At 37.2% G+C, this 16705-nt stretch overlaps 1 protein-coding gene across 3 annotated transcripts in view; it reads right to left on the bottom strand.

Annotated features, from left to right (window-relative positions):
• Nucleotides 1-16705, bottom strand: part of LOC121860427 (metal cation symporter ZIP14-like) — a 53568-nt gene that overhangs the window by 9827 nt on the left and 27036 nt on the right. For 2 of the 3 annotated variants that reach the window (XM_042357584.1, XM_042357583.1), the window contains exons 5-8: nt 15165-15334; nt 12296-12319; nt 9465-9599; nt 756-1010 (exon numbers count right to left, since the gene is read on the bottom strand). In XM_042357584.1, the coding sequence (XP_042213518.1) occupies nt 756-1010; nt 9465-9599; nt 12296-12319; nt 15165-15334 (584 nt within the window). The remainder of the gene's footprint in view (nt 1-755; nt 1011-9464; nt 9600-12295; nt 12320-15164; nt 15335-16705) is intronic. The other variant, XM_042357585.1, reaches the window with a different exon arrangement.

Raw genomic sequence — 16705 nt, 5'->3', positions numbered from 1 at the left:
ATTTAGGTACACTTTGTTCCCAGGACTGTAACATCCTGCATTATCTAGGACTATTTTAAGTAATTATAACTAATAAACTAGGGCAACACAGACATACAAGAGGAGACCACCATACAGTGCACCTCAATTAGCAGCCTGATCCTCAGAAGTTACTTATATTGTAACCTCTCTCAGCATGATTGATGGCCTACCCAAATTTACAATCCTATTGTGTTCTTTGCTTATTTTTTTATTCCAAATCCTCTATCCTCCAAAATTTTTTCGTTTGTCACTGGACCTGAAATTTATTTATAACTTTTAAATTACATACAGTACATAGCTTAATATCCAAATTATGGTCTAATCAGCAACTCTCTCCTTGAACCCCTCCATCATCAAACCAATGTACTGTACTGAAAGTAGACTGTGTAGGATGAGATCAAAAGGAGGCCAAGAAAAAAATTAACAGGACAGTACAATGAGAGCAATGGAACAAATAGTGATGGGAAACAATTAAAAAAGACAACACTTGACAGAGTTGGTGCATCTATCTATTGGTGGGACTCTAGCAGTGTGTACAGTTCTGTACATCAAGGGTCACTGACTGAACAGGAGGAAACTAATGACAGAAGATAATAAAGCGAGTCATAAATGATGATCAAGTACAGTAAACACATTAAACTAAGGGAATAAATGAGAGTGGTGGCTGAGAGTAATATGAGCAGTGAAATTAACAATTACAAAAGCTTAAATTACCAAGAAAATGCAGAACCTACTTCACTGTGTCCAAATGACGCTTTAATTGCCTGTTCCTGTGATGCATAAATCAGATCAATATTTTTTTGCCCACATCCACCATCATGAGACGCAAGTTCAGAACCCTCGAAGCTCTCAGTTGTACTAAGTGATCCTTGTTTGTAGTTGCTTATTGCACCATTCATATCTACTTTGTTGGATGACTGTTGCTCAGATCCATTTTCATTAAGTATGGCTTGATCAGAACGTGATGTAGGAAATTTTTTCTTTTCCTCCTGCAATAAAACATTTGCATGTCAACTTTTATATTAACCAATAATCTAATATACAGTATACTCTAGGAATAGCTTGACGTCGCATTCTGGACTATATCACAAAAACTGGTCTTTAGAAAAAATGGCTTATTTTTATTTTTTATTAAAAATTGTACTTATCTGAATTATTATTACCGTATTATTATTATTATTATTATTACATTTTCGCCCCCCAGGCCACGATGTGGGTCAATGACCTGTGCCCGGGTGGGCTAATCTCTGAAAAAAAAAAAGTTTTTTCTAAAAACAAGTTTTGTGATATAACCCAGAATGGGACGCTTAGCTTTTAACCTAGGTATGTTAATGCCTAGCAATAACTCGCCAGGCCAACATACAGGCAATTAAAACATCTAATAATTACTTAATAAGTAATTGCAATTGTCGAAACCCCCTACACCCCCATCACACGCACTGCCACCGTCAACTCTTGCCTTAGAGCGAGCGGTAAACAAAAGTCAACTCTCGAGGAGTAGATGGGTGGGTTATCGGCGTCGCATTCCGGGTTATATCACAAAAACTGGTTTTTAGAATAAAACGGCTTTTTGTTCAACCTCAGAATGCGATGCTTAGCTTTGAATACCCGAGCAGGAGGTGGAGAGGGAGGTGACTTTGCATACAAGGCTCCGCTAACTTAGATCCAGATTATGATTATATTGTAAACCATGTAGAATATTTCCAAAATTAGGAACATTTACTGGAAGGTAAAATGTTAATTTACATATCTCAATTAGGATACTCACTTTATTATGGTGATGAAAAAGCTGTCTTTGAAAGTTTTTGAAGATCTCCAAAAGCCCATTTCCTTGATCTGACTGAGGCTCATATGCCGCAGAAAGGCCACAGACCCTGCGTATTTCCTAGTATCATGTGCCAAAAATTTGCCAGGGTCTGCTTGATTCACTAATTGAATAAAGATTTTGTCATTTGACTAGAAGACAATTTCTTACCATCCCTGGATGAGAAAACATAGGGGCCTCGATTAGGGAATCTGGATAACCATTCCTGAAGATTTTTAACTGGGCACAATATATGAACAACCCTTGTCTCATCCATTAGGCATTTTATCCTAATAGGTTGAGCTTGGAAATCTTCCCTTTCATTTTTTCTTAGGTTCTCAGTAGGAAAAAGGGTAACATCCTACTCAGAAAATACCAATAATGATGGATTATTGGAAATTGAAATCAGTTCATTTATTCTCATACCTGTTGCTATTGCTAGAAGGAAGGCTGCCTTCTGTAGTAATTTATCCCTGTTCAGATTTATATTGTAATTAGGCCCCATAAAATATTTAGTAACTTTTTCCAGAGACCAAGGTGGGATTCTCTTTGGCCAGAGAGCCAACCAATGCCGATTTATAAGATGCAATTGCCGATCCTCGAAGGCCTTTAACTCTGAACAGAAATTCAAAAAATTCTAACACAATTGTTTCCGACAATTATTCTGGAGGTGTTAAATGGATAAATTGTTGAAAAAGATTCCAAGTTTTCTCATATTGCATAGAAGTTTGAGGTCTATGACCTGCTAATACTTGGTTAGCTATATTGGGGTTACCCAACAACCTATTAAAACTCCTTTTGAGAAACTCCAAGTGTGAATTGCCAAGGATATCTCGAACTGAGAATGTAGTACCTGGTCTAGACATCCTTGTTGCAATTGTAGCGGATTTGGGCACCAGCCCAACAGATCCAGGCACCACGGTTGTATGATCCAATATGGTGCAATTAAGAGGACCTTGCCTTGGAAAGATCTGAGTTTGTGAACCACTTTGGGCAATATTTTCACAGGTGAGAACAGATAGATTGAATTCCAAAGGTTCCAATCTAAGAGTAGAGCATTTCCTAAAAGATTCAACCTTTCCAGAGATGCACAAGGCTGTATCTTGTGATTTTTTAGGGAGGCAAAGAGATCTATCTTTGGAGTTCCAAACTTCTTCACTAGACTCTTCAACTCTGATACCTTTAGGGACCATTCTGTTTCTGTCGATACTGGCCGGAGACGGGACAGCACATCTGCCCAATTGTTTTGTACTCCGGTATATAAGTTGCTTTGAGGTGAAGTGTTTGTGTTACACAAACACTGAAGATTTTTTCTGACAGCTGTAGAAGGGGCCAAGACCTGGTTGAGCCTTGGTGATTGAGACAAAACACTGCCGTTCTGTTGCCCATGGCAAACAGGATCGCCATATTCTGTAAATTTGGGTTTGCCGACAAAAAGAATAGGACCACTGCCAATTCTTTTACGTTTATGTTGTCCCAAAGGAAGTTGCTCCACTTCCCTTGACTGAATTCCCCTATTGAGGAATGGTATCCACCATCCTATTTCGGACGCATCCGTACAAACGACCAAACCTGTTTGAGGCGGAACCCAGGGAGAGGAACCGATTAGATTGTCCAACTTTGTCCACCATAACAGATGATTCTATATCTGAATAGGGAGAGAAGAAGCAATATTTCTGCTTCTGTGAAGCAACTTCGAGCCCAGGTGAGATAGTTGCTTTTTCCTTAACTTTCCCAATGGAACCACTATTGTGGCAAAATTCAACAGACCCAAAAGTTTTTCCCAATCGTGCCAAGAAACCTTGTGCTTTACACAAAAGGCTTCTACTTTGGTTTATCACATCTGTTACTTTTGCTTCTGGTAGACTGACTGACTGCTGATTTATATCCCACTGAAGACTGAACCAATCCAACTTTTGACATGGTATTAAATTTGATTTGACCTGGTTTATCTTTAATCCCAGGTTTTGACATAGTACAGTACTAGTGTACGTTGGGTCACCCTTTGACAATCTTCAAAAGAGTTTCCCACTATTAGCCAGACGTCTAGATAAGCAAAGGATTTTATGCCCTCCTTCACAAGGATCTCTCTGAGGATGTTCGCCAGTTTTGTAAAAACTTTTGGTGCAATCGTCAGCCATCACTGTGAATTGATAACTTACATCCCCACTTTGAACACTAGAAACTTTCTGTACCTGGGGGCAACAGGAATGTGATAATAGTCTTTGAGATCCACTTTGAGATCCAAGCATTGGGCGGAAGTAGATGCCTCAGATGATCGTAAGTGAGCATCTTGAAACTTTTGGGGGGGGGGGGGCAATAAATTTGTTCAGGACTGAAAGATCCAAAATCCATCTTAATTTGTCGCTGCCTTTCTTGGGGACTGGGAATAGGCGAGACATGAAACATTTCTGACTAACAGTTCTATGACACCTCTGTTTAGTAGTTGAATTACAAATTCTGTAAGTAAGGGGGTTGGCTTTTGACCCTTTTTTGGAAACGTTAGGGGAGGGCGCTTCAACCAAGTCCATGTGAGGCCCCCTTTGATTGTCTTGTAAGCCTATATGGAAGAAGTCCATCTGTTTTCCCAACCCCCTAGACGACCTAGCTGTCTGGCTTCATTGGAAGGGAGTGGATGCTGATATGGTGGAATAAGGTCTCCTTCCGCTTCTGAACAAACGGTCACCCCTATTACGTCTTTGATTATTTCCTCCTCTAAAGTTTTCTCTTGGTTGATAACTGAACCGAGCAGCTGGTCCTGTTCCCCTGTAAAGCCTTTCTCTTTTAGATTTCCAAAAGGTCTGAGGACTTCTGGGAACAGTAATGTTAATAGCTTGTTCAACAGCTGATCTATATTTAACCAATGATTGTTCATCAAACAAAGCAGGAGAAAGGGGGGAAGAGCAAAGCAATAAATAAGCACTACCACTTGAAGCATTATTTGTGGCTTGCTTCCTTAGCTAGGCTTTAGTGTTAGGGCTTTCAACAACATATTAAAAATGAGTTGTACAGGGAATATGGGGTCTTTGTAAAGCAGCAGCAAAACATTTGTCCACTTCTGAATTTTCTTCATAGTCCAGCACAAACTTAGTTAATAACTGACACATCATAATTGCAGACCAAATATCTGCTGCCAATTTCCTAATTTTAAATTTTTCAAGCAGCAGTGCAGGGGCAACAGGTTTCATTTTTAGTTTGTTTTTATAATTTATATCAGCATATTTTGGAGCCGACAAATACTGGGAAAGTTCATTATTACAAGGAACTCTTTTTGTCATTAAATTGGAACTTCAAAAAAATAAAATAAAATAAATAAAATAAACTTGTGAGCATTCCTGTCTGTGGGAATGAATGTTAAGTCTTTCAATACATTAGCCCAGACTTCGTCTATTTCAGAGATCATCTTTGGGCAAATATCAGGCCAAGAAAGTGTAGTATCACCTTCTAAAAACAATGAATGATGACCCACAGTTGCTTGTCCTTCCTGTCTCTTTGTAAGTGCTGAGATATCAGGAAGTTTAGAAACATTTTCGTAAAACACCTTGAATAAGGAATCCACAGATTCAGATGTAGTAGAAAACAAAGAAGACTTAGATCTTATCAATGTTATCCAAGACCTGTTGGGATCATCCTTACACTCAATGTTATCCATCAGCTGCGTGGCAGTTGACAGCAGCCCGTTTCCACTCATAGTAACCAACACTCTTGCTGCAGGTGGAAGTGGTTGCCAAAATATGGATAGGATGAAGTCAGTCTCAACAGGTTCTTCCTGCTCAAGAGACTGAATACTATGATTAGAACCAGCCTATCGTCCTGATCCTGGAATCCACTGAAATCAGACTGAGTAGCTAGAGGTTTGTGTAGACTTCCTACTGCCCCATTGTCTGGAAGGTCCAATAACTTTTTTTTTTTTTTTTTTTTTTAGCAGAAGCAGGCTTGTCTAAGTGGGGATTAAGTCTCTTACCTAACACCAATAAACCCAAACTTTCTGCCAACTTGGGATCTTTCCATTGTTTTACGTTTAAAAATTTACTCTTCAAGGCCTTATTCCACCTATTTTTAATTTGGATCTGGAATAATTCTTTCTTATCACCTGTAGCTTGATGAAACTGCACAATCCATTGGTGAAAATAGGTTATTTGAGACACAGCTGCCATGAATTATGCAAGCCACATGAGGATCTACCTTAGTAATCCAAGTGGTTCTACATTTTTTTTAATTACATGTAGTATGGCCCCCTTGGGTCTTGGGTGAAACTACTACTACTGAATTCAATTTCTTGTGTGTAGTGCCCGAGCTGAACTTTCTAGTCCTTGCAGCTCATCACTCAATAGTATCTCCTCAGGGATAGTTCCATAGTCTCATCCATAGGCCCGGACTACTGTCCTTCATCCTCCAGTTGCACATCACTCATCTAAACTAGGAGGACACCATGAGTCACATTATATCATTATAAAAATATAAGGGAGAAAACATTTTCTCCCAAACTTAATAAATATGACTCAAAATTGTCATATTATTAGTAAGTTAGTTCATTAAGATCTCTTATTGTTATATAAGTCACCATTTGACAATTATAAACAATTAACTCACAATGTCGTATCTCTCTCCCGACTCTTATCTCAAGTATCCCTAAGCTCAATGAAATTTTTTTTTTACATAAAATAATTTCATTTAGAACATTTTATTTAGAGGGATCATCAAGATCTCTATCTGTTGCCAATCAGGGGCACAGACATTATCCCCCAAGTAATAACTTAAGAGAAAATTTCTACTTGCGCACTATCACCCGGCAGGGTTGACAGTGTTGAGTCGCTAACATAGCGCTCTATTGGCAACAGCGTTCACTATTACTCTAGCAATACTTATTGGGTTGAGAATTCCACCATGAATTGTTCTCATATAACCCATATAAGGATGTAAAGTCCATTTCAACATAACTCTAGATTGCTAGGAAGACCGGAAGGTTAACATTCCGGAAGGAATGCTAAGTCTAGCAGCCTCGCTAAAGTTCGCCTGGAAAGGCTGAACCCACTACTGAGGACATCAATAAAATAAAATTACTAAGAGAAACTCTCAACTCTGGCCTTTATGCTGAGAGCAATCAGAAAACCGAAGGCGGAAGCCCAAAGGTTTTTTGTGAACGAACATAAGAGTAGGAAGCGAGACAGTCATGGCATTCATACTAGCACGTGAATAATTGGGACAAAGAAAACCGTAAACAGTATACATATATATGTATATATAAATAGATATATTCACATATTCTCTTTCAGTGACGACGAGCCCGGGAGGGCGCAGCGACATTTACTGAGTGACTTAAAGGCAAGGGATAGTCACAACACTCTAAACGACTTCACAAAGAAGACGCGTTGTAGTCGCCATGATGCTGACCAGAGATCGTATAAGAAATTGTCCCAAATACAATAATTGAGAAACATAACAAAACAAAACAAAAGTCACTCTACTTCATCACTGTGCTAATAAGTACAAATACCGTATATAAAATCTTCGCGGAGCTCTCCTTCGTGTGTATTTACAGCTGAATCGCCAGACAAGAGATGACGGTGGCAGTGCGTGCGATGGGGGATGAAGGGGGGGTTTCGACAATTGCAATTAAATGCCAGGTAGAGACGTGTCCTCCTAATATTACTTATTAAGTAATTATAAGATGTTTTAATTGCCTGTATGTTGGCCTGGCGAGTTATTGCTAGTCATTAACATACCTAGGTTAAAAGCTAAGCGTCGCATTCTGAGGTTGAACAAAAAACTGAGATTAGGGTTAAAATGGATGACTTACAATTAAATCGAGGTAACATGTTATGAAACTTTTTATACTGTACATGTTGTAGGGAGATGATTCAGATGTGTAAACCAATAGAGATAAGGTAGTTAGAAGCCAAGATACTTTGATGAAGTATTTAGGGTGTGGATGTTGAGAGTAAATGTAAGATAGAACAAAGTTCTAGAGCTGAGAGACTGTTAGTTCAAATGGAGTCTTACACTGAGTTAGTTAGCTTACTGCATATACTCTTGTATAGTTTGACCCCGAATTTTTGGGTCGAGAGAGAGAAAAAAGCCTGTTTCTTTTCTTCTTTTTTTTATGGGGATTAGCCCACCCGTGCACAGGTCACTGACCCACAATGGGGCCGGGGGGTCAAAAATGTAATAATAATAATAATAATAATAATAATAATAATAATAATAATAATATTAATAATAATAATAATAATAATAATAATAATAATAATAATAATACTACTAATAATAATAATAATAACAATAACAATAATAATATTATATAATATATAATAATAATAATTGTAACAATGTCATGAGTTCCCGCCACCCGGGAGTTCCCGCCAATTCCGAGCCAATAGTGTGAAGGCCTTAAGCCTGTTTTCAACCAATGAGAAAGCCTATGAGGCATGATGTCATGAAAGTTGTGGTGTCTCTTGTAGGCTGATGCGGTTTGAACAGGAGTCTGTGTTGGAATTTTGTGTAGGCAGGTGTGTGACGTCTGTGGTGGCGACCTGGCAGGTAATTGGGATTTAGCGGTTGTCTCGTCCAATCAGTGAGGTATCCAGGTCTGGAGCAGAAACTATGTCAGGTTCGCATGTTCCAATCCACTTTCAGCCAAAAGCAGGGTCCACACTATAAATCTAAGTGAAGTATTGTCAATTCTGAACACCATTTAAATAAGGGAGGCCATTTCTTTCATTTTGTCAAAATCTTTTCATCATCCTAAATGTTGTTATCTGCAAAACGAAAGCTTACAAAATTAAAAAAAATATATATATTTACATGACTATGAATGGCTTGTGATCTTCGCTATTTCACTGCTGACTTAATAACAAAAGTGATAAACAGCGAGACAATAGAGACTTCCTGTAGTTTTATTTTGAGTACCAAAACTCCTCTACATTCCAGAAATTCAGGTTTTCTGGACCAAACTTCCCCCAGTGAGTCCAGACACAGTGTGTTTACTGTAAATATGATAAAAGTGCAATAGTGACAATTCTCCTTCCTTGTCTATCCACCTGAAAACCAGATGTTATCAGCAAGGTTGTAGCAGCAGGAACTGAAGTGGTTAGGTGTGGATCTCTTATAAGGGTGCAGGAAGATCGAGGTAAATAAGCCTGACAGACTTCAGACCCTGGCATATATTTCTTACTGATCAAGTGAGACTATCTTGGAATCAGTGGTTTAGGTGTCTGATATGGCTGGAAGAGCTACTGCTTAGAGAGGAATCATTATCCACATGGATCACGAGTCCCACCAATGAGCAGTACAAGTTCCATGACATGGAAAGAACTGCCAGGAGACCTTTATAGTGACAGATCTCACAGGTCACTCATTAAGGGCCTGCAAGGTATAAATATTACATCTGTTGTCTCACTATACAAACTCTGCTGGCTTAATCAATTAAAGTCTGCATAGCCAATACTTTCTCCACTTTCACTTACCTCCTAATCTATCTGACTGGCATCCAGTCATACCTCTGGTGGCATATACACCCATAATCTGATATAGTATTTCAGCAAAATCAAGATTAGCAACATAAAAATACACGAGACTGAATGATAACTTGTAAAATATTAAAGTTTTTCCTCATCACAAAAGTACATTAAAATGATACCTTTAAAGCATGATGAGTTAAGATGATTTTGATTAGACGTTCAATCATGAAGAAACACCAGGTCCCCAGTAGAATATGAAGAGATATGAACAAATAGCCATGAGGCCCAGTTTTAGCCTCTTTCAGGTGGAAAGCCTAGAAATAAAAGAAAGAAAACGTCCATGAACAGATCAAAGTATTCACATTGTTATACATACAATACCAGATCACCTACAATTAATAGCTACATGAATCAATGTAACATGACAATTTCCTAATGGGAAACCAAAAAATATATGTGCATCCTTTATCACCCCTTCCATTCCACAAATTCCAATTATAGTAGTGAGGTTTCTCTGTACTCTTAGAATAGTAAGGCCAGCACAGGTATCAAGAAAGATGGTGAAAGACTTTTAATTACTGGGTTTTTTCTTCTAACTTATCTCTGCCACAGTTGAAATCAATTGATATAAAAAGCAATGAATAATAATAGATAGCAATGCAGAATATCAAATCAGTAAGAATAGGAAAAATCATACAGACATAAGCCCCATCATTCAGTGTTGACAATGTATTGAGTTGTTGATTTTAACCAAGAAATATAGAAGAGGTTTGTTCTTACGAAACCATTACAGTGCTCTCTCATGGTTCAAACTCACTAGGTTGTGAGAACCCTGTCCCACTAAAAATAATAATGAGTATTATTAATCTGCCACATCCTCCTCATTCTCTATAAAAATCATTCATAATTACAGCACAAAAAAGAATGAAAGAGAAAAGTGGTTTAAACATTATACAGTAGCTTCTATAAACTCTTCTAAGCAGGGTCACCCAAAACAAGCCCAAATTGCTTTATCTAAATACAGTACAGTACTTTAAATGATATGCTCAGCTAAGTATCGGTGCCCCCAAACCAAAATTTGACAAACCTGTTACTTTGCACAAATCAGCAACACCCGTTAGCAGCACATCCTCCCTCTAAAATCACTCGACACCCACTATCATCTACCTCTGAATTATACTTCTCTATGGTCATATTTTACTTTCCATTCACTCTTTCTCCACACCAACTGACCAAGATGGATTCACTCTCTGCCAAACATTTATTTTTTCTTAGCTTTTTTAGCTTTTATTCTCTTCACCACTGATCGACTCCTTAGCCGGTTGGGCGATCGGTCACGTCTCTGTTACGCACTGTTGGCAAGTACTGGGCATGCATCGGCTCTTGAATGTACCTGAACCTGCTCCAGTGTTGGTCTTGAAAGAGCTCACACTCAGTGCCGCCACAACACTTTCTAACCCACCCATGAAAATATTAAATACTGTTCTGCACAAATTATATACGTGATATCTCCGTTAGTCGCAACAATTGGTGCAGAGCACTTCCAGGAATGAGAGATTTCTGGGCAACGAGATGACGATCTCAAAGCCAGAAAAAAAATACCCTCATCCCCAGAATTTTTTGGAAACCGGGAAAATTTTCTTGGAAGTTCCCAAAATTGCGCATTACTTCCTCTCTGGAACACAAAAAGAAATCCCCCATCACTGGAATTTTCCAGAATGAGGCATTATTTTATACAGTGATCCCTCGGTTAACGAGCGCCTCGGTTAACGAATTACCTTCCATAAGATTCTTCACTTCGGTTAACGAACAAACCCCCGGTTAACGAATTCCTTACGAATTTTTCCCAACATGTTTTCAGCTGCATTTGGCTTCCCACCAGCTGTAGTATTAGTACGCCAATACAGTAATTGGTTTTAAGACTAAAATTCCTTACCATTTTAATAAATATCAAAAAGGTTGTAATATTCAATAATTTTAAAAGTTTTATATTAAACTTTTTAGTCATTTTAACAATTATTGAACATAATTGAAGTACAGGAAGCTAGCTTTTTGCGCGCCAAACAGCCACTCAACACACCAAGCTTGGCGTCAGTTTGTTTACCAGTTCAGAGGAAGGAACATCTTGTTTGAGACTCTTCAACATAAATGCTTTTTTTCTGTGTTTCCAGTCAAATTATTGGTCATTTTGAAATATATTTTACATATTGACAATATATAATGCAGAGCAGTGTTGATTTAAAGAAAATAATCTTGAATTACACGAAGTGAACTAAAATTTTATGGGTGAAATGGTGCCATGGGGTGACTTCTCTTCCACCCCAATGACTTCTCTTCTCCCTTCTCCTCCACCCCCATTTCAATTCCCATCATCATCATCATCAACCAGGAGCCTTCTACATGCACACCTAAGACACCTAAGTAAGTGTACCTTACTGCATTTATTTTTGGTTTGTATGTAATTTTCGTTGAGCTGGAACCAATTACCCAAAATCCCATTGAAACAATGGTTTCGGTTTACGAATTTTTCAGTTAACGAGCAACCTTCTGGAACGAATTGTGCTCGTTAACCGAGGAACCACTGTACAGTATCTCAAAACCAGAAAAAATCCCCCATCTCTGGAATTTTCCGGGTACCGGAAATTTTCTTCAAAACTTTCAGAAAATTTGCTTGATTTTCATCTCTCAAATTCGGGTACCAGGAAAATTTTATTGAAATTTCCCAGAAAATGTGCCCCTCAGAAAATCGTTCCCAAAGCCAGAATTTTCCGGAAAATTCCAGCTTTGGGAACGATTTTCCGAGAAAATTTCAATTCCGGCTATGGGAGAGTTCAGGTTAAGAGGGAATCCGGCTAACGGAGATATTACTATCCAATTTATGTCTTAAATGAATACAAGAACAAAAAATAAAAATACTTATATTATATAAAGATGAACAATAGCCATGCACTCTTATTAACAACTAATGACAGTACAGATTGAGAGATTTCATACTCTCATTTCAAAATACCTTCTTCTGTCTCAATTTGAAAGCCTGAGAAGAAAAAGTTTGATTAATTTTCCAAGAAAATACACACAGAGAACAAGAATTCCATACGAAAGTAAAAGAATAAGTAAAATACTTGATATGAAAGTTTCAAAGAAATCACTCACAGATGCCTCAGTAAAAATAAATGATGATATTGGTGAGCCAATTCATTGTTGAATCTGTCTGAGTGGTGGGGTGCAGGAGGAAAGCTGTCTGGGCGGCAGTGGGCAGAGAAGCATATCAATACAGTATTGTACTTGTAACTGCCATGTGTGTTCTACTCTGTACATAATGGAGGTATTGGGAGATTGATGCTCACAGTCTGGTGATGGTTTTCAGAAGGAATGTGAGAGAAGTTGAAGACTTAGCTGTACAGTACCATATAAAAAAGTAAGACCCAAAATGGGTGACAAAGTACAGAGAAAAGTTAGGGAATTTAAATAGAGTAATCCCTCAGCAAATTGGCCATTCCCAAATTTGGAACATTTTGGTGGTTGCAAAATCTATTATTGTACTGTAATCATTAATGATCCTGATATTCCATATTGGATTAAATACTGTATTGTAAAAAAGTAGCCAGTCAATTCTGCTCAATTTGCAAACATTCCAAGGGGTAGTTCTACAATTCATAATATATAACTTAAATAACTTTTATTACAGAGTAATCCAACAGACCATGATTACCAATCGTGGTGGTCCAGATTTGAAACCCAGCACCCGGAGGTGATAATTGTTTACAGTGATTTACATAGATTACAGTTTCTGATGTACTACTGACAACACCTTTTGGCTGGGAACTTCATTAAAAAGCTGTCTGGGACCTGAGTGTGTGTAGGATGCCCCCCAACCCTTTAAGGCCTGCAGTGGTGAGCTAGTCTGTCATCTTCTTTGTTTTATTCTTAGTTTGTCAAAGGGAGTCCAATGAGAGTATAGATCTCAGGTCTTCTGATACACTGGGGGATGTGTTATGATGTCCAAGTTGCTTGTTGGATGGGAAGATAATTTAAAAGAATGAAACCACATTAATGTAGAGAAAAGAATTATGAAAAACTGTGAAGAAACTAATTTATTTAGGTATAAAAGATGACCAATACGACCTAAAATTGCCAATACATTGAATTATACCAGTATGGCATCCAAGTTGCTTGTTTCATCATTAAATACAGTAATTTAAACAAATGAAACTAAATAAGTTAATTAATTATGATTGTGTAAAAACTAATTGGGTTTGGAAAAAACAATCGCCTGCAAAAGCAACTGCCACCATTGCCACTCATCACTAGCGCAGCAAGAGCGAAAATAAGTTTCCAAGAAATATGATTTTTAAATTTTAAAATCCTGAAATACAGTAAAATTAATATTTTCTTATTGATGTGTAATGATTTTATTAATATACTGTATAGTATTGTTCACTAACTTAACCTTATATTTTCCTTCTCTAAATCCTTAACTAACTAAATATCCAATCTTTCTTATATTTAAATCTAACCTAACCTAGTTTATTTGAAAATGGACATTCTTTTCTTGCTGATTAATATAATCTTATTTAACCCTTTTTGCTGTACATGTCAGACAATGTAAAATAAGGTTTTTACCAAAATACTGGGGACAATTGTTCTTCAATAACTCATAATAACTACCCAACAGCCTTACTGAGAGGTCAAATCTTATTGAGAAACATGTATTTTGTATAAGAACTCATCTGGGGGTACATGATTCAATATCAATTCAACCAGTTTACATTCTAACATAAGTTAAATTTACACAAAAATACACCTGAAAATTTGGATAAATAAGGAAGAAAAAATACATTACAGGGAACATTCAAATTATTATTATACAAAAAATAAAGAACAAACATGTGATAAACATACAACAACATCTTGCTCCAAGAGTTTCCATGGTAAAAATGTATGTTACAGGTAAATACCAATAAAATTAACTCTACATTGACATTTCAAACTGACAATGACTATCACCATTCATTTCTTGCTAACCTAACCACACATACATGTCTTTTTGTATTTGTTTTCTTTCTAAATATCTTAAAACAAGGCATACACAATGGGGATTTTCCTGGACAGAAATTACAATACAGCGCTGTTTACTTTCACCTTACACTGTGATAGCTTATCCTCTAAAGGTGATGCTGAAAGCCTAGTGACCCCTTGCTGTTTCCTATTTTCTTCTCATAAACCCTTCCAACAAACCAACAATCACCTTTTGTCTGAACCATCTCTGTGTCAATTTCCTCCTTGGGCGCTGAATATTATAGAACATTTTAGAATTTACCAGGGCCACCTCAGTCATGAGATGCCATTATGTCTGGTACCATTTCAATGTTTTCCTGTTGAAAGGGCATGTTGAACACAAACAAACCTATCCACTCTCCCCATATACTTAAATAGTACATAACCCAAGCACTGGGCTTATCCAAAGTTCTTGTTCCTATCTTTGATTTGCAATCTACCTTTTTTGTATCAGAATCCCCTACTGCAGCCAGCATATTAACTTTGCCTGTAATCAAACAGCCAATCTGGATGACATACACTATGGCCCAGTGTATTACAGCATCAGATATAGATTTATACTCCCACTGAACCCTCCTATGAGTGAAGACTCATACTTGTAGCCCTCCTCACCGTGGCTCCCAGATGTCACTTGGAAAAGGTCTTTATTGGTGATATTCTTTAGGCTGCCCTTGAAAACCTTTCATCTACTGTATAACATATAAAATTTAATCTTACATCCATGTAAAACACCCTCATATATTACATAAAATAATATACAGTATTGCCCTTTGCAAAATAAACATGTGTCCTATAATACTGAAAAATATATCATGACTCACCTGAGGCAGGAGATGGAAGAGTGATGAAGCTGCCAAAGAACCTACAGCCAGACCAACCAGGAGTGTTAACAGTTGCTGGTAAAATGTATGAGCCATTAGCGGCAATACCGAAACCCCAGCCAAAGAACACCCAGATATGAGCGTCACAAACAGAAGCCCATAACCCCACACTGAAAAGCCAGAAAAACAGATAAATAGGTAATGATACTTAATACTTTAAGTCTCAACACACTCTACTAAACCATAAAGTAACAAAAAAAAACTTGCACTTAATACATCAGAAATTTATCATCACACTAGATATTACAAATGATTATTTGTGAGGTTCTGATATCAGACCAAACAGCATCATAGAGAATAGGCATGTTGTGATTGCACTGAACATTTAATAATTTTTTAAAATTAGTTCTTCTATAGGTAAATAAAAGCAACCTTTTCATCAATAAGTAAGGGAGATGAATACAGCATGGAGACAATGGTCCAGTGCTCAATTGTATCACTTGCACAAATACACAAAAAGTTTAAATCAATGGCAAGTAAATTTATTTTCAAGGTGAAGAGGATGGACAAACATATATAAAGTATTGTATTCAATAAACTGTTTTTGTCTTAAAGTAAATCAATTGGTACAATAAAAACACATGAGCCACAGTTAAGTCTCGAGTTAATATCAACCTCAGCAAATGCTTGTAATTTTACAATTACAGTACTATCCATTTTTTCTTAAAGGCCTAATTTTTATCTTTACATCCATCTAAGTAGTCCAGACTCGAACTGTTTGCTCACATATTATTTAAGACAAATACTCAAACCATAAGCAAATACAGTACTGCTTATTTTGCTTCCATGTTAACCATATTAACAAAAATCTTCACAAAATATTCTCAGTGATGCTACAGAGGTGTATGAAGACCTACACATTCTGTATGTGCCTCCTGCTCTCCAAGTGGGAATGGTTATACTGTACAGTATTGCACTGTATGGATGACAATAAAATAATATACAAAACTTAGCAAGTGTAGCATTGAAAGATAAATGTGATAAGTGCAAGAATGATCAAAATTAATGTGGAAAATAATCGTGGCAACTTTGTTATCAGTTGATCATATGCAGGAGCAATGTTGTCACATGTAATATAAACAATCTATTGTGCACACTGATATAGCCAATTCAGTGTTAAATAATACAGTACTATATTTAATTGGTGTAAGTAATTTGTAGCAATAAAGTCATGAAAAGTATTAGTAAAATCTCCATTAGCTGGAATCCCTCTTAACCAGAACTCTCCGATAGCTGGAAATGAAATTTTCTCGGAAAATTGTTCCCAAAGCCATAATTTTCCAGAAAATTCAGGCTTTGGGAACGAATTTCCGAGGGGCACATTTTCTGGAAAATTCAAAGGAAATTTTCCTAGTACAGTACCTGTAAATTCCAGGGATGGGGGATTTTTTACTCTGGATTTGAGAGATCAAAATCATATGCATTTTCCGGAAATTCTGAGACAAATTTTCCAGAAGCGGAAAATTCTGGGGATGAGGGAT

This window comes from Homarus americanus, unplaced genomic scaffold (assembly GCF_018991925.1).
Source record: "Homarus americanus isolate GMGI-L3 unplaced genomic scaffold, GMGI_Hamer_2.0 scaffold28051, whole genome shotgun sequence".
In the NCBI taxonomy this organism is placed as follows: Eukaryota; Metazoa; Arthropoda; class Malacostraca; order Decapoda; family Nephropidae; genus Homarus; species Homarus americanus.
This window is presented reverse-complemented; position numbering and strand designations above follow the sequence as displayed.